General features: G+C 41.9%; 1 protein-coding gene and 1 long non-coding RNA gene across 6 annotated transcripts; one reads left to right on the top strand and one right to left on the bottom strand.

Annotated features, from left to right (window-relative positions):
- The first annotated feature begins 2,397 nt into the window (after nucleotides 1–2,397).
- On the top strand, nucleotides 2,398–18,788 carry LOC142053469 (uncharacterized). Of its 5 annotated transcripts, XR_012659234.1 has the most exons (7): nucleotides 2,562–2,692; nucleotides 4,063–4,175; nucleotides 5,009–5,114; nucleotides 5,635–5,785; nucleotides 17,142–17,427; nucleotides 17,503–17,646; nucleotides 18,502–18,788. It is a non-coding gene; the product is annotated as an uncharacterized LOC142053469 (long non-coding RNA). The 5 variants fall into 5 exon arrangements; XR_012659233.1 differs by lacking the exon at nucleotides 18,502–18,788 and having other exon boundaries at nucleotides 17,179–17,427; nucleotides 17,503–18,477; XR_012659232.1 differs by lacking the exon at nucleotides 18,502–18,788 and having other exon boundaries at nucleotides 17,503–18,477.
- Nucleotides 7,685–17,181, bottom strand: MCMDC2 (minichromosome maintenance domain containing 2). The gene is made up of 13 exons (XM_075085165.1): nucleotides 16,289–17,181; nucleotides 16,065–16,195; nucleotides 15,909–15,968; nucleotides 15,380–15,575; nucleotides 14,301–14,423; nucleotides 14,024–14,131; nucleotides 12,708–12,836; nucleotides 11,965–12,196; nucleotides 10,049–10,254; nucleotides 9,563–9,729; nucleotides 9,045–9,218; nucleotides 8,356–8,498; nucleotides 7,685–7,802 (listed from the first exon to the last, which is right to left on the bottom strand). The coding sequence occupies exons 1-13, from the start codon at nucleotides 16,386–16,388 to the stop codon at nucleotides 7,685–7,687; spliced, it is 1,887 nt and encodes a 628-aa protein (XP_074941266.1). The 5' UTR covers nucleotides 16,389–17,181.
- Nucleotides 18,789–19,947: the final 1,159 nt, after the last annotated feature.

Here is a 19,947-nt window from a genome sequence, read left to right as displayed (position 1 = left end):
AATCTCAGCCAAAGTCACTGTCAAACCTTGAGATGCCACGGTGTAGCAGTGATCTGATAATCAAACCAAAACACATACAAACCATGAATGCAAAATAGCATGGGGAAAGCACAAAATGCGGTGACGTTTTGCATCAATTGCATGCTCTTACCTAGCAGAGGGGTGCTGGTTACTTCACAGGCTCTTAAACAATACACCCGGAAGGGGCAGAATTCAAGAAACAAAAAAAAGGAGGGAAAAAAAGGCCCCCCCCTGCAGTTTTTAAAGGCTTTTTCCATTAAGTGTAATTGAAGGATGAAAAGCGTGAAAAAATGGATAGGAGTAAGTGTTAGGAACATGGAAAGGTAGGAATGGATGGCTTGGGGAAAACACCTCTACTCAGACTTTTACTACTATCCAGGCGGAGTTTTCATGGTGGTCAGAAGACGACCAGTGAAATGGGGCAGCAAACACTGGAGCTGCCTTGTACCCAACAACCTTTGTGTTAGTTGTGGCCACATACACGACAATGCAAAGACCTTAGCAGCATTTTATAGACGTATTAAAGGACAGTAAGAATATGCAGAATTACAACAGCAGTTTTTTTACTTGAGGAGAACGCCCCATATTTATGAGTTGGGATTTTTTTTTTTTTTTGACAGGTTATTCTGCATCAGCTGCAAATTTTTATGCCTTTTCTTCCAGAGCCAAGACACCAGGTCAGGCAGCCCCTTCCTTTGGCCAGTGCAAGAGCTCTTGTCTTTTGAACCAGGTTCAAAACAGATCCTCTGAACCTCTTTGCTTCAAACCTGATGCTTGGATCAAATGTTAGGTTTCTTAGGAACAGCTTGTATCCTCATATACTGAAATGTAACGGTTTGGCATTTGGCACTGGAAATACACAAGCATTTAGGAATACAATTCTACAGTGTTCATGTTGCTGTCAAAAGGAACCGTTTTTTCATGGAGTAACTTAAAGATCTTTGCAAACCTCAGTTACTGTCATTGCAGCTTTTCCTTCAGAGGGATGGGAGGGTGAACTTCACATGGCTGTAGGCAAATAACCTGCCCGTGTGAAAGCTGCCGCATACGCATCTTTTTTTTTTTCCTCATACACACAGCTGTAACTACGCTACCCTGCCCTCCAGTCATGTGTTGCTTTCTCTTAGCACGTACCTGCCCTGCCAACCGCTCCTTTTTCACTCAGACCCTTAGGACAAAGGAGTCATTGTACTTGTGTAAACTGAAGAATGACAACACCAAAAAGATTAATTTTCTGTGGCTCCGACTTCTAAAGGACTGACTATTCAGTGCGAATAGAAGCATTTTAAGGTTGGAAACGCTGGGTTTTATTAAGCGTATTGTTGTAGGTAAGACAGACCAGAAGGAAAGCGATGGCGCTTCCCTCTCAGGCAGCCTCCTGCTTTCCTGACCCACCTAGAACAAACTCCTCCAGTTCCTCAGTCACACCACAAACCATCCCCTGCCACAGCACCCCACCTGGCTGCCCGCTCCTCAGCGCCCCAGTGGGCCACGGGCCCGTGCCCTGGTTCTCCTCACCCCACGCAGCCACTCTGAGCTCCCCCACTTCTGCTCAAATTCCAGCACCGTGACGGTGGCAGTCACAGGATTCCTTTGTGCCTGCTGGTCTGAAGGAACCAGGCTGCCCCTCAGGGCTCCCAGGGCTGTGGACAAGCGCCATGGCAGCAGCTGGAGGGTGGGAAGGGGGAAGCCAGTACTCTTTAATTCTTCATAAATGACATGGATGCAGGCATGGAAGGAATATTAATTAAGTCTGCTGACAACACAAAATTGGGAGGAGCTGTTGACACTCTCGAGGGCAGAGGGGCCCTGCAGAGGAATCTGGACAGACTGAAGAGCTGGGCAATCACTAGCCATATGAAGTTTAACAACGGCAAGTGCTGCGTTTTACACCTGGGGCACGGCAACCCTGGATGCGCATACAGACTGGGGAATGAGGGGCTGCAGAGCAGCTCTGCAGGGAGGCACCTGGGGGCTCTGGTTGACGGCAAGTTGAACATGAGCCAACAGTGTGCCCTGGCAGCCAAGAGGCCAACCGTGCCCTGGGGTGCGTCAAGCCCTGCACTGCAGCTGGGCGAGGGATGGCATTGTCCTGCTCTGCTCTGCGCTGGTGTGGCCTCACCTCGAGTGCTGGGTGCAGTTTTGGGCACCACACTACATTAAGGATGTAAAGCTACTAGAGAGTGTCCGGAGGAGGGCCCCGAAGTTGGTGGAGGGTTTAGAGAGGAAACTGTACTAGGCGCAGCTAAAGTCACTTGGTTTGTTCAGCCTGAAGGAGACTACGGGGAGACCTTATCATGGTCTGCAGCTTCCTCACAAGGGGAGGAGGGGCAGGCGCTGATCTTTCTGGTGACCAACGATAGGACCCGAGGGAATGACAGGAAGATGTGCCACCTTCCCACTCAGGACATTCTGCCTCTATGAAGCGGGAAGCCGCACCACCGGGTTCATGCACCCGCACCGCTACCGCCGGCCCACGCGTGCACTCGCGCGCGGAGCCCTCTCCCCCACCCTCCCGGCACGCTCGCCAGGCACCGCCCCGCCGCAAAGCACCGCGGTGCCGCGCGCCTTCCCCGCCCCTGGCGCGCGGCCTATTTAATGGGACCGCGCGGAGGAATCTCTCCTTCCACGCGCTCGGCGGCCTTGAGAGACATCGCAGCCCAGCCGCGGGGTACTGAGGGTCCGGGGGGGTCCGGGGACGTGGACTGTGTGGTGCGGGGGCCCCTCTCGGCGGGCGCTCACTGGCGGGCGAGGGGCGCCCGGCGGGGCCGGCCGGCCGTCTGCACCGTGCGGTACGGCGGGTGCTCGGCCCACCGGCAGCTGCGCGGCTTGTGGGCTGCTCCGGGCGGGCCTCGGCCTCTGGCGGCGGTTCGGGCCGCCGGGCCCCGCTGCAGAGGGGCGGCCGGGCCTCCGTGAAGGAGCGCCTCGGCTCAACGCCCCGACCACAAGCTCTGCGCAACAGCAGAGCGATTTCTAATTTTTTTTTTTTTTTACTTTTCTGAGGAATTAGAACTATCCCCCACTGGTTAATATACGAAATCCGGTTCTGATAATTCAAAACAACGCATATAACGGCAAGAATTGAAAGGATGGATTGCTGGCACTGTTTTCTGAACAGCGTAAGCCATCTATTAAATGGCGAGTGGTTGTGCTGTTGCAGCCGTGCCTCGGTTTTGGTTGTCATGCGTGGTGGGAGCGTGCTCACAGTTGGTATAGTCTGGATGCTGCAGTGGCTGAGCTCAAGCTGACACTTAGCACTCAGCAGCCGTGCAGGCTTTCCAGAGGCCGGTGTATGGCCTGTGAGACTAAGACAGACCTAATTATATGTGCCATTTCACCGGCAAGCCGTGGTGGTTGCTTTGAGTTAACTCTTGGTTCATCAAGTCTTAGAAGGAATGACAGATCAGGCATCCAGAGAGACTTGGTTTTGCTGATAAAGCACTTTCATAGGCAAACCCATGTCCTAATTCTAAACCTAAATTGCATTTTTTCCCTTCGGGGAGTTGGGTAAGCGTTGTGTGGTGACCCTGACGATGCCTTTTCTGGATCGTAGGGACAGACCCAAAATGGTGGGATCTGGCAGGGTTAGGACCCCAGGGCCTCAGCGGTCTCTGAGGTAGTGCTCTCCTGCCAGGACTGCAGCGCAAGCACTGACTTCAATTCAAACGATAGGAAAACAGGTCGGCAAGTTCCCTGAAGTGTGGCATATGATATGGGGTTAAAGGCTGTGCCCTGTTGGGTACTCCTCTCGCCAGTGATGGCTGCTTGTTAGGAGCAGCATCACAGCCCTACAATCAGTCATTCTTCATACAGGGACTTGTTTTACATAAAATGGCTGTGCCTCTGCTTAACTTTGATCTCGGCTGATGCTGCCTGTAGTTTTTTCCCCAGGTCATGACAAAGCCAGCAGTTAGGTTGCCCAGTTAGGGTGGTATTTCTTTGACTGGCTTACTTTCATTAAGGAAATGCTGATGCTCTCTGGTACTGGTTCAGCAGTGGCGTTCTCTGAATCGGACATCTATCTCTTTTTCATTGTTTCAGGCAGCAGGTGAAGAGATGAGTTTGTTACTGGCTTTGGGAATCGTCAATCTGGGCTCTGCCATGCTGTTACCATGCAAGCAGAAAGACGTCACGTGAATCCTGGAGCTACAGAAGTAATTATTTCTTACCATACTTAAAAATGTTGAGGAAAACCTAAAATCTGGATTTCTGAAGCTCTTTTATGGCTTGTAAATTCTCATACAGATGCAACAAGGAGGAACATGATTGCTTGTACGTAGGGTTAAGGGGTTGAAATCCTAACAAAAGGTATCACAGCAGCTATAAAACCTCTATGAGTTGCTCCCCAGAGCAAAGCAGATGCAATCCAAGAATCCTGAAAGAATCGGAGGGGAGAGGTTTGTAATAGTATCAGAGCATCTAGTTTTTAACGGGAGAGAAACAAGACTTCTGCTTTGAAGAATTAACAGATGCTAGTTGGGAGTGAGAGGCTGAAGTGAAGAACAGCGTGTTCAAGTCACCATGCTTGCTGGCATTTAACTGTACCAGTCTGTTGGAATATGTTCCAACAGGAAAGGTGACTATGACAGTGAATTCTACCTCCAGAAAGATAGCTGGCATCTGGGCTTGAACGTAACAAGAGGATGGGCCTGTGGTTTTGTACCCAAAGGGAGCTTTTTTCTCTTTCCTGGCCATACGGCATCCGTTCTGCACTTAACAGTTACAGTTCTCCTTAGACATGTAGAAGCGCAGCTCTTGAGACAAACTGAACAAATCCCCTTGTATTTGGTATCTGGGAAAAATGACACCAGCCTTTTTGCAGGCAGGAAACTGCCCACTGGCACAATGATGATGGTGATGACTCTTTGCCGTTTACCCAACTGAATTTTGTGATGAGCAGTCTTGCATCTGATGTGCCAGAAAATTAGTAGGATTATTCCAGTGTGATTTGCTACCATAATTTCTGATTTTATTTATTCTTTTAAAGGTGCTATGACATCAGATGGCCTTCTCTGCTGTCCTTGAGCCCTGTGTGGGCACATGCAACCCACAGTAGACTCCCACACTTCTAGAAGTGGATGGTGTTTAGGAAGGTATGTTGCTTTTTTACTGTGATACTACAGTACTTGGGCTCCAGCAAGCTACGTGCTCGCTGTTGGAGGCCTGTCCTGGCCATGTTTGCCACTGCCTGGAGCTGACAGCAGCTGAGGGTGTGGCCCGTTAGTCAAGGACACTTTCGGGCTATGGACTGACCATGCTGTCCTTTACTTGCGGTAGTGCTACTAGTCTTCTGGGTTTTGCTTAAAAGATCATGGGAGAAGCTGGGGAGAGGTAAGGATAAAAATTTGTGCTCTTTCTGCAGCATCCTTTTTTTTTCCTAAGGGTATGTATTCCTTAATACAGCTTATCAAAAATAGTGATTTATAAAGTAATTCTATTTAAGTCTGTTCTAGAAAAGTAATTTTGCTGGCATAATGATGAAATGTTTGCCGTTTACCCATCTGACTGGTTTTTGATGTGTATCTTTGCATCTGAAATGCCAGTATGGTTAATAACTTTGTGCAAGATTGATTAAGTGTACAGAAAACTAACTTATTTTGAAATTATTTTTAGCTTGAAAACAGCCTGAAATGTGGAATGCTAATACACTTGGAAATGCTTTCATGGCCCTTCCTGCTCCTCAGAAATACTGCTTGATTCAAGAGTGAGGCAGTGGAATATCTGTTCGCTGAAAATGTGTGAATAAACCTCGAATGAAGTACAGGTGAGAGTGTCAGAAGGGGAATTGGCCTTGTGGACACTCTTAGAACTTAGTATGAATATTTAAGTGTACCATACAAATTGAAAAAAATTGAATCAATCAAGGGTTAAAACATGTAGAAAAACTTGGGTTAGCTTGTATAAATGGGATTGTTTAGTGTTAGTGGTGGCAGCTTTTCTGCTTATCTCCAAGGCAATATGTGTGGATGAGTAAAATCTTAGATTTCTGTTTTCAGTGGCTGTAAGTTTTTTGTTGGCAATGTGAGCAGTAGCACCATGATCCTGTTGGATGATATCCCGGGTAGGAGTCAACCGAGCCTTTGCTATGCAGCTTGTCCAGATTTGACAGGAAGTCTGTACAATCGTTCTGCTGCTTTTCTTTTTTTAAACATGCACATCTCGGATGTAAAACTTGCTCAGTGTTATGTCTGCTGCTATATCCTCACGAGGAACTAAAAATACAGGATAGTCCACAGCTGGAGAAGCACACTGCAGCCCAGACATGTCATCTTCTTCCACACCACTCTACACTTGTTTTTGCAGTGAGGTAGAGCTGAACTCACTGTCCCCTGCAGTCTGTGTAAAGTAATGGGGAAATGCTGGGTGTTTTTCTGATTGCAGGAGCACACCACCATCCTGGTCTAATATTATGTTTCTGTGATGTAAAACTAAGACATAGAATGTCAAGCAGAGGGTGATACTTTTGTCTTTTAGAACATGAGTAATAGTAATTCAAGAAAGTTGGCTTACACTAGAAAAAAGGTTTTAATGTACTAGAAACTGTTTAACCATCATTGGGTGATATATTTGGAAAGAAGCAACAAGAAAAACTGCAGAGTTCATATAGTTTGCATATTGAATATTCATATTTAAATGAAACATTAGATTCTAAACTGGTTTAAACTGTTAGTTTTAGTCTTATTAAAAAACCTGCTTTACTCCTGTCTATGAGCTGCGGATGAACAGTGGTAGCCAGGAGGAGAAGCTGAGGTTGTGGCTTTATTCTGAAGCCATGGCTGCCAAGGATGAGGACATTGCTCCTGCCTTCAACACTGCCACAGAACTTGTAATCACATCTTGTCAGCTATGCTTTATTCCTTAGCAAAAAAGCACTGAACCGTCTTGAAAAATGTTGAACTTCTGAGCATTTCTAACTGCAGTCTCTCAAAAAGCTGAAGTAGAAGCTTCAGGCTTTACTTGTGGAGTTTTCACTCTTCATTAGTGCTAGTGTGAATTCCTGGGCCATATGGGCCATATGCACCAATAAAAGTCCACAGTTGATGGTGACACTGCCTTAGGTAACTATCCCTCTGTTGCAGGGAGTTTTCATCACTGAGGTCAAACGGAAATACAGGATTTGGAGCTATGCATAATGCAGACTTGCCTAAACAAAGAAGAAATTAAGATTTATGCTAAAAGATTTTATAAACTCTTGCCAGGACTTTGAAGGATAAAAAAAAGCTTACAGATTACTTAGTAATGCAGTCTTGTACTTAAGCGTTACATCACAATTCATGTCTCACAGCCAAATCTGCATAAGCAGATGTGACTCTGATGCTAGATTAAAAAAAAAAACAAACAAAACCACAAACCCTCAAGCCTTGTCTTCTCTTTCCCCAGGGAGGGAAATCTGTCATTAATTGAACCTGGACCAGTGTTTGAGCAGCAATGCCTCACATCAGACAGCACAGCAGAGGGAGGCTTGGTGCTGGCCTGAGGCCTGATTACATACAGTGCTGAGACTGCAGGAAAGTTGACTTAAAGACTTCCCTTATATTGGTCTTCAACAGTGTAAATTCTGGACTTTGATTTGAAATTAACTATTATTGCTATCAATTAATATAAACTTTTTTCAAACTGCCAGAATATGAAAACAATGTACCCAAGACAAGACTGAGTTACATTAATTACCATGTTTTAGGGTAAGAGATGATTCAAGTAACAAGATGGCAATCAACGCATCTTCCTCAAGTACTTTCTTTCTTAAACTTAGTTTAGTATGAGCCTTGGATAGTGAAATCCTAGGGGATGAATACAAGCATGTCAAAAATAAAAAGTACTGCAGACAAATGCTGTACACCTTGCCCTGTTTCAAGCACTTCTGTAAATCAAAAGTTAACACTGTAGTGGTTTTTTTTTTTCCATACTTCAGCTGTGTAAACTTCCCACAACTACTGTGCAGTTACAGTTGTCCCTGACAAAGTATGTATCACTATGCATGACTTTTTTTGTGCTATGAAAGCAGTGGAACTTGGCACATTGTCTACTGTTATTACTTTTTTTGCTTGCATAATACAAAGCTGTGAGAATTTAAATCTTATTTTCGTTTTTCTAGATAGCTTGAACAGTGATCATTGTTTCTGAATCACTGGGTTTTTGCCTGGCAAAGTTCTTTAAACTTTTTTTTCAACATCAATATATAAAATGTTATTCATAAATAGATTCTTTACGCTTGAACTCTTCAAAACTGAAGAGTCTTGTCTAGATTTTTGTTTAACAAGCTCTTGAGCAGCTTAGCACAATTTCTATTTGAAACATAGATGTGTTTCCTTCACTACAAAAAGTAGGACATACAGAATTTTTAGTGCAGATGCTGATACTGTTGATCCATGAACAGAATCTCTTCTCACTCTGCGACTTGCAAGATAGTAGCCCTGAATGAGGTTTTCTGCTTCCGAACTCAGTTCAACATGAAGATTCTTAGCAAACAAAATAAACTAGAGAGAGTATGCATTTAAATATTTAACTGGAAAAGAAAGAATTTACTTTTTTCCCCACCTTTCAACATAGCAGTGATGTGGTAATATAGCTTAGACAATATATTCTACCAATAGTTTTTATAAAGATGGCTGTTACCATTCAGCTGTGCATAGGATATATGGCAGATACTGAACAGAATAATCTGTTAATTATACTAGAAATATTGGTGGTTTATTTAGAATGGAATATTAAATCCATAAACTATGGAGCCTGTAAACTATTCTGTCAAAACTAGGTATGAGATCTGTTGTTAACCTAGTACGTTTTTCAGAAACAAGATTAAACTGAATGTATCATGCTGACCCTTTTAAAGAACTGAAGCTACTTTTATCAGTGATTCTGTTAGTGCTAGCAGGAACGTGGGGCAGGGGGGAAGGATAGAAAGTGAATATTGACAGGTTTAAAAACAAGCCATCAGAATGTGCAGAGTCATCAGAATTCCAGAGACAGTGTGATAGTCCCAAGTATGACGTGTTTCTAAGTCATTGGGTAGTATCTGTTACCTCCTCATAATCCTGCATTTTGAACTGCTGCGAGACTCTGTACAGCATGGCGTCAGGATTAATGGCTTTTTTCAAGACGTGAGGTATGAGAGAAGATAGTCGACATGAAGGAAACTCGTCGTATATCAAAAGCCCAAAAACATCTAGAAGGTTAGGTGGAATCAAACTCGCATCCTAAAGAGAAGACCCAGTGAAGGAAAACAATTACTTTATTTTGGCCTTTTGACTTGTAGAAACATCACAGGTTTTTCTCAGTCTAGATGTTCAATGCCCATATATACGGAGTCCTGCAAGATTGTCTAATGAATTACCTATAATGTATACAGTAAAATTTTGTTTCAATAGTAGATGCCTACTTTTGGGAAAGCTAGCTCATTTTAGAAGATACTTGATTTAAAGTCACTTAAGTCGTGACTTTTTGGGAAATACGAACACATTTGATTGTTCTCATTATTTCACAAGTTGAAATAACAGTAACCACAAACAACTTCTCGAGTACAGTTCCTGTCATGCTTTACCATCTGTCCAATTAAGAAGTTATCCTTTTGTATATGTTTCTTTGAGGAAGAATCTATATCTACAAAAGACCAAAAATTGGTCTGAACTGAAATGGTAACTTGCTGGTCAGCCTCTTCTCCATACTTCTTCCCAGGAATGAATACTGTTGTCATTCTGCTCTCCAGCACTGGGACAGGACAGGACAAAACACATCAGTTATGGAATTGATCTAGTTTAACTATAAATTCTAGTCCCACACACATAATCATGACTGGTTTCAGATAGCATTCCACTGAATTTTCATGATCAATGGATCTCTGTAGCGTAGCAAATACAAGCTTAGAGAACCTTGGCTTTTTTGCCCTTGTTTGTTACACAGACTGGTCAAAAACAGCCTATAGATGTTCCCCATCATTTGAGGGCCACAAGCTGGGGAACAAACCTAGCAATGAATTTGCATGTCTGTTTTGTTCTGTTCCCTCATTTATTAGTAGGTGTGAGATTACCGGACTGTAGAAGTTCAAGTTTATCCTTTTTATATGAAGATAAGTCTGCTATGTAACAGACACCACCCTTAGCCAGCACAGCACTGCACGCGTGAATACTGGCACTTCCAGTTCCGTGTTTATCTTTGGAGACAGAAGGAAAAATTTCACTAGAAGGTGGGTGTCGTATGCCACGAGGCAGAAGACATACACTGTAATTCAGAAGCCTAGAGAATTAAATAATTCTGTCAGTCATAAATTGTTAAATTACTGTTCAGATTTTCAAAACTTAATATTCTATATATTCAAACTCACTTAGAAACAACTACAAAAACCCTAACATAAAACCAGTGTCAAATGTTTAAAGTAACTTTAAGTGCAAAAATAGAAGTCCAAGCTTTCTCGCCAACAGGACTGTGTTTCTTACAGATTAAATGTACAAGGCAAATCATGGCTTGCAATGGAAGTAATTCCTAGGAAGTCAAAGATGTCTCACAACTTAATCCCATATTGTTGACTCCTATTCCTACTCTAGAGAAACTTTTCCAGTGATTTAAAAGGGTAGAGTATTAGCAACCCTGCCCATCTGGGAAAAATGAAGAGGCTGGGAACGTGCAAGCTCTGCCTGCCTGGGTTACTGCCCCCCCTCCATTCTTTGAGAGAAACCAGGTATAGAATTTCTTTTCCATCCCCTGTACTATGTTCCTTGGCGTAAAGATGTTGCCAGTTGTCTGTCTGGTTCCACAATCAAAGGCTCCTAATGATTTTAAGATGTCAGAGCACGATTTAGCCTATTAATAACTAAGAAAAACTTATTAAAATCAGTAAGTATTCATAAATAGGCTATCATACCAATATAAATATGTAGGTGGTGTCTGTTTTGACAGGCTACTGACAACAAAATACCATGTGCACATGCAAGACCATACCAATGACTACTGACCAAGCTTGACAGTGCAACTGTTCTAATATTAACCAGCTGTTTTGATTCTCAACACACTCTTGAGTTCCTGTAATTTCTCTTACGAAATCTCACTCTTAACCTGGGGAAAGAAAGCCTGCAGCCTGTAGTTTTTTTTCAAATTTGAACTCATTTCTACAGCTAAATTTTGAAATGGTTAAGAAAGTAATTTTTTTTTCCACACCAAAAAACACTAATGAATTTGTTGAAGAACTCTCGAAAGAAAAATTCATGCCCCTTTCAAAGATCTTCTGCAAAAATAAAAATGAAGCCCTGTTTTGAGGTGGGGAATGAGAAAGTGATTTTGTTTCAATTAACATAAATTTAAAGGTAAGGCTATTGTACTTTTCTGCAATGTATGTGAAATGGTGTTAACAGTTTATAGTTGTGTGAAGGGGTAAATACATAAAATGCATAAATGCAGAAAAACATTTTGTAAAAGGCAAAACCAGCCAGATTTATGACCTACATGTAAAGATGTACACGACTTTTGCTACTGTATCAGTATAGTTTTTATGAAGAAGAACAACAAAAATACAAGTATCTATTTGAACACTGCTCATTAACTGAAAATGCTGATGGCTGGGAAGTGGTGATGAAAAGGCTTCAAGTGACACAAGATTTGAAGAGGAGAGTCCTTTGCTTTTATCATTACCAGCTTCTGGGACAGTTTTCAGTTTTGGTTTTAGAAGCATGTTTTATTTGAGCTCTGCTAAACAGTGCTGGTGTTAAAATCTTGAGATCATCACAAGAGTGTTAAGGGGTTTTATTATTAGTGTAGTTCTGATCTGCATTTATCACTTGAAATAAATAAATGTCCCAGGGATAAAAATTGGGTATTTTTACTAAGTCAGAGCCCTGTATATTCTTTTAAATTGTAGTCTCTACAGCTGTTCGTGTAAGAGTGATCCTATTATCTTTAAAAATACTGATGTTTTTAACTCTAATTTAGATGAAAAATCAAGAATCTCTTTACCTATCAATTACTAGCGTGTCGCTTGTCACAATCAACAGATCCAGATAATCTGCATTTTCTTTTTCACACGTCTGTACTAGACTCAGCAATATCGCAAGTTTGAGAGTATTGTAAGTGCCTGGTGGAACGACTTGAGAAGCAAAGATATTGGCGAGGATGGCAGTAAACCTCCAGCATGAACTTGAAGTCAGTGAGAGCAGATACTTAAAATTGTCACTGATAAACAAAGGACCTAATGAAAACAGAGTACAGGTTAACAAGCACTTTGTAAGAGAGCCATGCAGATATACTAGAACAAATCACCATTCTAGTCTTGATGCAAAACTTAGAACGAATCTGTTTATGTATTAAGCAAAAATTCAGAATGTAAATGACACCATTAGTTTTACTAGTAGAAGCGTAGCAGACGTGATATGCTAAAGCTGATGGAATAAGAAAGAAATAAACTGAAATAGCTTCATTTAATGTATGAGTTCAAAGTACCTTCCGATGAGTAGGAGAACTTGGAAAGAGAAGTTGAAGAACTGCAGTAAATAATTAGGTAGCTTCCCAATGCATGGAAACTGGGCAAAAGAAGATATTTTCAAATAACAGAAAGCTCACATTTCAGACTGTAAGAGCAAAGTCCCAGAGCGGTTTTGTAATCCAGTCTTCTAGATAAGAGAAAACTGTACCAATTCTTAAGATTTTGTTCTAGATGGTTTCCCAACTTTTTTAGTCAATTTTTAACAGAACTTTCTTACCCTTTGGTTTACAGAGCTGTACGCTACTGACTTCTATACATGCTGTAGCTTGTAAGCCATTTTGTACACAAGCTGGAATCCCTATAATCTTGTAATGGTTTCCTATTTTCATTTTATTGGCCAGTTCATCTAGAAATTAAAAAAAAAGGAGTGTGTGGGGGAGAAGAACCTGCAGACGTGTTAGGGCATAAAACCAGTTTTAAAGACACGGTCAGAAAACTTTCTTTCACATTTTGAATGCTTTGATTTTATGACTTAATTGCAGAAAACAGCAGTTGGATACAAAAGGTAAGGAAGGCACACTGGGTGAGGAAAAGCAGATTCCTGATAAAGAAAATGGCTGCTGCACTTAGTTCTGCATTGGAAAGAAAATGGACAGTTGTTTGCAAGTATGCGTTCCTACTCAGACTTGTGGTGACACCATTTTCAGTTACTGTCCTATAAAATGTCAGAGAAAAATAAAAAGGCGAGCCAAACTAAACAGATTTCAAAAAGAGACACAAATACCTTTGGGAACCTTTGTATTTTTGTGCATTTAAAAAAAAAAAACCTAGATTTTTTGGAAAGGAGAGTTAGGTCCAACCAAATATGAATCCCAGCTGTGAGACCCACTCTAACCTCACTGATCACTGAAGCCAGTGGAAATGTAACACATGCATAACTCTCAGTATCTCACCCATAGATTCTGTTTTCTAACAATACATGCATAGCATCAGTTTTTAAGCATTTCTCATGACCTCAGGGCTATTTAGTTTTCAAGAAATTAACCGTATAATTCCATAGACTTTTGGAATGGCTTTAAATTTTTTTTTCTTTTAAGAGAATTAATGGAAGTATGTTGGTGAGTTGGGATTTTAGTTGGATATTCAACATCAGAAGTCATTTAATGTTTGCAGTGGAAGCTGATGGTAGTAGAAGCCAAAAATCCTGACAGAATGTGGAAAACAGCTAGACTGAGGAAGGATGTTAAAAATGCATTAATTTAGTACAAAACAGTATGACCAAAGGAAGTAGAAAGGAGGAAGAAAAACTAAGCCACAGCTAGAATGCAATACTGCAGAGCTGGCCTGGGCGTTTTATTTAAATCAAGATATAAAAGTGAACACAACAGTTTTGCCGTGTGCGGTCTTCAGTCACTTGTGTGTTTAGTCACTTCGCTGATTTCATGTATTCCCCACCTAATTTTATTAAAGAACTGCAAGATAAATTATGACTTTCACCATTTTGTCCAGAGATAGGGACCTGTAAGAAAAATGCAAGGGATTATTACACTTCAATTCAAAACATTTCTGATGGAACTCCAAACTTAAGCTTACCTCTCAAGAAAACTGTGAATGTCTGAATCCTAAAATGTAATTTATCATTGGAATATCCTTTCAAAGCATCAAGAACTTTTGCATCAATCATTTCAACTATTTGTTTATCTTTCAAAATAAAGGCAAAGAAAAGATTAGTTCTCTTGAAAACAGTACAGCTTTTTTTTTTTATGACTGGTGTATTTGGGGGCTTTTTCCACTTAACCATTTTGCTTACTTATTGTGTAACAGAGGTAGGAAAGTAACAGATCTCAAAATAAAACTACATAGATCCTACCACCAAGTACTCTAAATTTCATATCTTCCTGCAGTGGCGAAGAACACAAACTGCACACAAAATCGTTCCTCACTGTGGCAGATTCCGTAGCTCCAGGCAGATGCACTCTTATGCACCTAAACCCTAAATAAAAATAATAAAAAAATTAAAATTACAAAACATTTAAAATGAGGACATGGCTTTCATTTTATATTTCCCACTAAAATACAAGCCATTCAAATACTGGACGGTGAAATTCCAAATTTATGATGTGTTTCCTCAGATGAGTGTGCATATTCATGTACTATGCTTCCACTAAAATGATGTCATTTATAACAGGCCGGCCACAAGATGGCAGGATTTGCCATTGCACATACCCAGGCAGCAGAGCTCGGCCTGGCTCTCCAAGCCGCAGGGAGCGAGCGACCGCCGCTTCTGCCTTGCCTCGAAATGACACAGGATTAATATTCATTATTAGAGCTATGTGCCTTCATAAAGACACCATTATTTATTCTGCAGTCTCCTAACTTCGGCATTTCGTTTCTCTTTTATAATGTTATGATCTCGGTTACAGGAAGAAGCAAACAAAACAGCCTTAAAAGTAGTTAAGGCCTAATCCTACAACGATACAGGCGCTTCAGTAGTATTACTCAAAGTAGTTCCACAGCAGTCATTAAACTTGTTCTATGCTAGAATCTTTTGCCAGTCACTTAAGCATATCATTCTGTGGCATTTTTATATAAACAGAAACAGTTTCCAAGGGTAAAAAAAAAAAAATTCTACTAGTTTAGCTTTTTTGCTTTCAGATAATTTACTAAATTATATTGGCAATGTATCTTTTCTCATATAAACTATCTTTAGCATTAGGAAAATGGATTGCTGGCATAGCTATGCTCCCAAAACATATACTAATGCTGAGCAAGCACTGGCAAGGTCCACTGCTTTCAATTAATAAAAACCATGCTGGACTCATAACAAAAATGTCTGCAAAATAAAGACTGCACAGGAAAATGCTTTTTTCATGCTAGGTTTTTAACCTCGGCTAAATTATCAAAATTATCAAAAAGCTTTTGAAATAGTAATGAATTTTTTTTTACTACCTTCAGAAAATGGGCAGGTTTCCTCAGTGCAAAGAAATCTTGCTCCTTGCGTATATTTTGTTACAGTTCCCATTGCAATTGCTATTCCCTCAGACATATAAAATCTCTGAGATGTGTAATCAAAAGGAAACGCAGAAAGACTCAGAATATAACTTGGTAAAGGTGGCAAATGTGTTGGTTTCAGCAGTATGCTAATCTAACAAGAGACACAATTACATTAATACTATAAAAATACTTTATTTAAAACTGTTTTACTTACATGGCCAAACACACCATGTCATATATAGCTATCAGAAAAATATTTCAGAAACATGTGAAGTGTAGGAGTAATTAGATTTCAAATTCATTATCTCAAAATTCTTGCCATATGGTTGCATGAGACTTCCAGCTTTTTTCAATCACAGATAGTACTACAAGCAAAGGGAAGATGAACACTAGAAAGTTAGTTAGTACAAAAGTAGTATTTGTTAATACTTCACCTTACTTAAAAGGTTTAAGATCTAAATGGAGGAAAACAATGCAGACTCACCTGGGCCTCTGTCTGCAGTTGTTCAATTAATGACAATGTCTTAATAGCTATGAAGCATACCTGTGATTGAAAAATAACTTGATTTTAGAAAGGAAAATCTGGTTAAAATATAGATGATGTACTTTTGTCTACTCTTGTCTATGAATACACACTCACTGACTGAAAAATCTGTGCAGCTTGTATGGGATTATGAAGAATGTAGTTTCCCAGAGTCGCATCTAGTTCAGCAATATCAGAAGGATTTATTGAAATAATGAAACGATAAACAGCGTAACTTTGTTTTGAGTCTGCAGGAGCAAAAAGTATCTTAAATAAAAATAACACAGGTTTGTGTAACATTATGTATCAATTTAACAAACTGTCCATTGAGTGAGTAATACCATTATATTTTTTGCAATCGTGCACAAATTTCTGAAGGCCACCGCTTCTGTCAAGGTAAACAAGGGCAATTTCCCTCATTTTCTGTATTTCACGATGCATCTTCCAGGAAAGATCTTGCACTCTCTATCTTTATTCACGTTGGAATAAAATGTGAAGAAATGATGTTAGAACTGGCCATGCCACAATAAGAACATATATATATTAACAAAGCCATACAAAATTAAAATAGTCTCTTTTACAAACTATGCAGTTCTTGAAGGATTTTTAAAATTCAGTGGAAACTTCTAATGGCTGAAGCATAGTACATTCCCAAAGTAAATTCTTGAAGAATGCTCTAGTGTTTTATTCTCTCAGTGAATTATTTCACTGCCCAGTCCTCTAACTCATGAAATTAAAGCTTGCCATTTTTAAAATATATTATATATTTTACAGGTAAAATCAGCCTATCAAAAGACAGACTTAAATATCTCCCTTATTGGAGAAGTCTGCCATAGCTGTTAAAAGTGTGAAACTGGGCAACACCTTTTCCCTTTTATAAATCTGACTTTCCTACTCTGCTGTTACCTCCTGTAGCACCCACTCAAGGTGCTGATCTCACAAACACCTATTTCCACTCACGTACACTGAAGATAAATTCTGATTCCCATAGACAAAAACGTTCACAACTACAATTTTGGTTGGGAGGCTGACTGTGCTCTTTAGTGCTGTATTCATTGTGTATTATCTACATCTCTGCATCTTTTAAAGTAGAATCTCATACCACAAAGCAGTACTTTGCTGAATTTAGAGGGAGACTTACTAAGGCCAAAATACAGTATTTTGGATATATGTATCTGTTTTACTGTCTTACAGGTTTTCTTCTACAAAGCGTCCTTTGTCCTCTCTGTAGATGACCAGTATGAAATGTCACTTAATTCTTCAAAAAGAGATTTAGCTACCTGGTGAAGGACAAGACATAGAATTATTGGGCTCATGCAGAAGCACAGCTCACAGCACACGAAAGATGCCTTGTAGGAGCTCACCGAACTGGCTCTGGGAGGACAAACAGGTCAACATCTGAGAGAGGAGCAACTAGATACCAGTGCAACACGTGTACGGCAGCAGTGTAAACCCTCTGAGAGTTGCACACTGTGGGCTGGTAGGTGTGCTTAGGGCCTCAAGTATTTTACACACAAGTTGAAAAATAACTTACAGTAGGTTTTTTCTTCTCCAGTGTCTTTAGGATTATTCCTACACGATTACTGCTCCATCCCTTGAAATCTTCAGCAGGAAGGGATTAAACACACACAGATCCACCGTATCTCCCTGGACCCTGGGCTCCCCAGGGTAGGAGAGCACCTAACACGACTAGGAAGGAGTAAGCTTCAAAAAACAAAGTCTGGCGAGTCCCACTACTGGGGTGACCATGTTCATCAGTGCCCCCCACAGCCTGCCAAGCCCGCTCAGCTGCACTCTAGCGTATGGCACCGCCCCATGCCCGACACCAAGCTCCTGCTATCAGCACCCCTTCCTCACAGACCTCACCGGTGCTCTCCCCGAAATATCCTCGGTGCTTCCTACGCCCCCCACTTCAGCACTGCTGCGGCGGCAGCAATGGGCACTGAGGGCGGCCAGGCCACCCACACCACGGCGGTGAGAGGGGCTTATGGCGCCTTCTCCCTACGATGGTACCGGTGCCCCCGCAGGAGAGTCAGACGGGGCCGTTTCGGAGGCGGTAGCGAGGGGATCGCCCCCCGAAGGACCGGGCTGCCGGTGCCTCTCCGTCAGCCGCCACCCGCCCGGCCAGGGCGGGAAAGGCGGCACCGCTCCCCTCCGGGCTCGGCCTCGCACGGCCAGCGCTACGGGGCCCCTGAAGGGCAGCGCCAGCAGCTCCCTCCTTCACGAAGGCAAAACCCCGGCCCGGCTGCCACCCGCTCGTGAGCCGCCACCTCCTCGGGATGACTGTGCCCCGTTAAGCGCTGTGGGCTGCGCTGCCTGCGCTTCGCTGCAGCCACAGTCGTAAGCAGGTCACAGCGCAGTAAGAGAAATGTATTTGTAAAACCACTTTCTCTCCTTCGTTAGTAAATATCGCATATTTAACTGCTGCCTTTAGCATCCGCGTCTTACCTCCCAGGACAGCACCTCTAAACTCACTGGTGTTATTTCAGTTTCATGTTTTTACAACTGCCATGCATTTCAGTCAGTCCCTCTTCTTGTCCCTCTCTCCTCCCAGGCCGAAAGACCAGAGAGAACAAGGGCAGCACAGCTCCTTTGCTTCTACAGCACCACCAGAGAAAGCCTAACAGGAACATAAACTCCTCATGGGGCTCAGCTGCACGTCTTGGGAAGGGGAGAAACAATCCCCTTTTGCCAGGGACAGGCAAAAAGCCCTGCATTAGTCACTTAATAAAGGGAGGTAAAATCTGTCTTTTTCTATCTGCCAAAACATGAGGGAAGCACCACAGGTGGTTCCTGTGCAGGTTCTTCAATAGTCTCCTTTATCTAGGCTTTACCACACTAGTGCTTCAGACTTCACTTTTCAGCTCAGCATGGGAGAAGGGGCTACTACACTCTGAACTGAGCCACATTACTTTGAAAGCCAGCCTCAGGAGATGCAGAACGAGAGCACTAGCTACAGAAGTATTGTGAGGCTTTATGCGTGATGTTGTACAGAGTCTGCTATCTTTAGAAGTCCTGATCTGACTGAGGCATTTCACAATATGAACGTATGTTACTTTTGTTTCTTCTACTGTAAGTAGTGCAAGGTATATGCTTAAACACATGAACTTTGCCAAAGAGGTGGAGCCTGCCGAAGGAAAAAACTTAATATGCAATTACTAAGCTGCTGTCCCAGAAATAACAAACTACCACTGCCGGTTTTTTTCTTTAAATAAAACAAGGAAAGAAACCTCAAATTTATGACAAAACACACCAAACCACAAAACCTCTCACCCAAGTCAGGCAGCTAGGTACAGACATCTTAGAAACATAAGACAAACTAAAATGGGTGCTAGGTCCCACAGCAACAGCTTCTGAAGTATCCCCTCTCTTTCCCTCTCTACAGTACTGTACTCCCTCACTTGGAGAAGCAGAAAGCAACTACATTATGTGCTTCCTTGCCATAAAGAGAAGGTAGTTGCAGTAGCCCACAATCATTAGAATAAGAATTCAGTATGAGATCAGATACTTCCTTTCTTACAATCCATTTCTGCTTTCCAGTCCATCAGAAAGGCATATGTTTAAAAGAAAAAAGATAAGGCTGTTGCTTCCAAACGGTTATAACTGCAAGAACAGGATTCACATGCGCTTGGTTGTCCGCAATAGCTGCATAGCTATTTCCAAAAGGCAGCACCATAGAAAATGAGCGCCAAGCCATCAGTCCACTCCCACAAAGGATACAGCAGTTCCTTCCTCCCTTCCACACCCAACGTCAATTCTTACTTTTACCCAGCCGCTCCTTCCAAAACCTCATGTAGCAACTGCTCAGCATCACTTAAGCACACTGCAGGAGACACTCCTTGAGATAAGCAAGGAATTATGTTTTAGTTTCCACTTGCCTTAATGTTTCACTGCTGACACAACATTAGTTTCAGAAGAATTCCTATTTGATACACTCATTTCCCCAATATTCTCAATTTTAACTGATCTTGATGCAATATAGATAGCGTTTCTCTTAGCT

This window comes from Phalacrocorax aristotelis, chromosome 2 (genome assembly GCF_949628215.1).
Source record: "Phalacrocorax aristotelis chromosome 2, bGulAri2.1, whole genome shotgun sequence".
Taxonomy (NCBI): Eukaryota; Metazoa; Chordata; class Aves; order Suliformes; family Phalacrocoracidae; genus Phalacrocorax; species Phalacrocorax aristotelis.
Note: the sequence above shows the minus strand (reverse complement) of the source record. Positions and strands in the feature narration are given on the sequence as shown.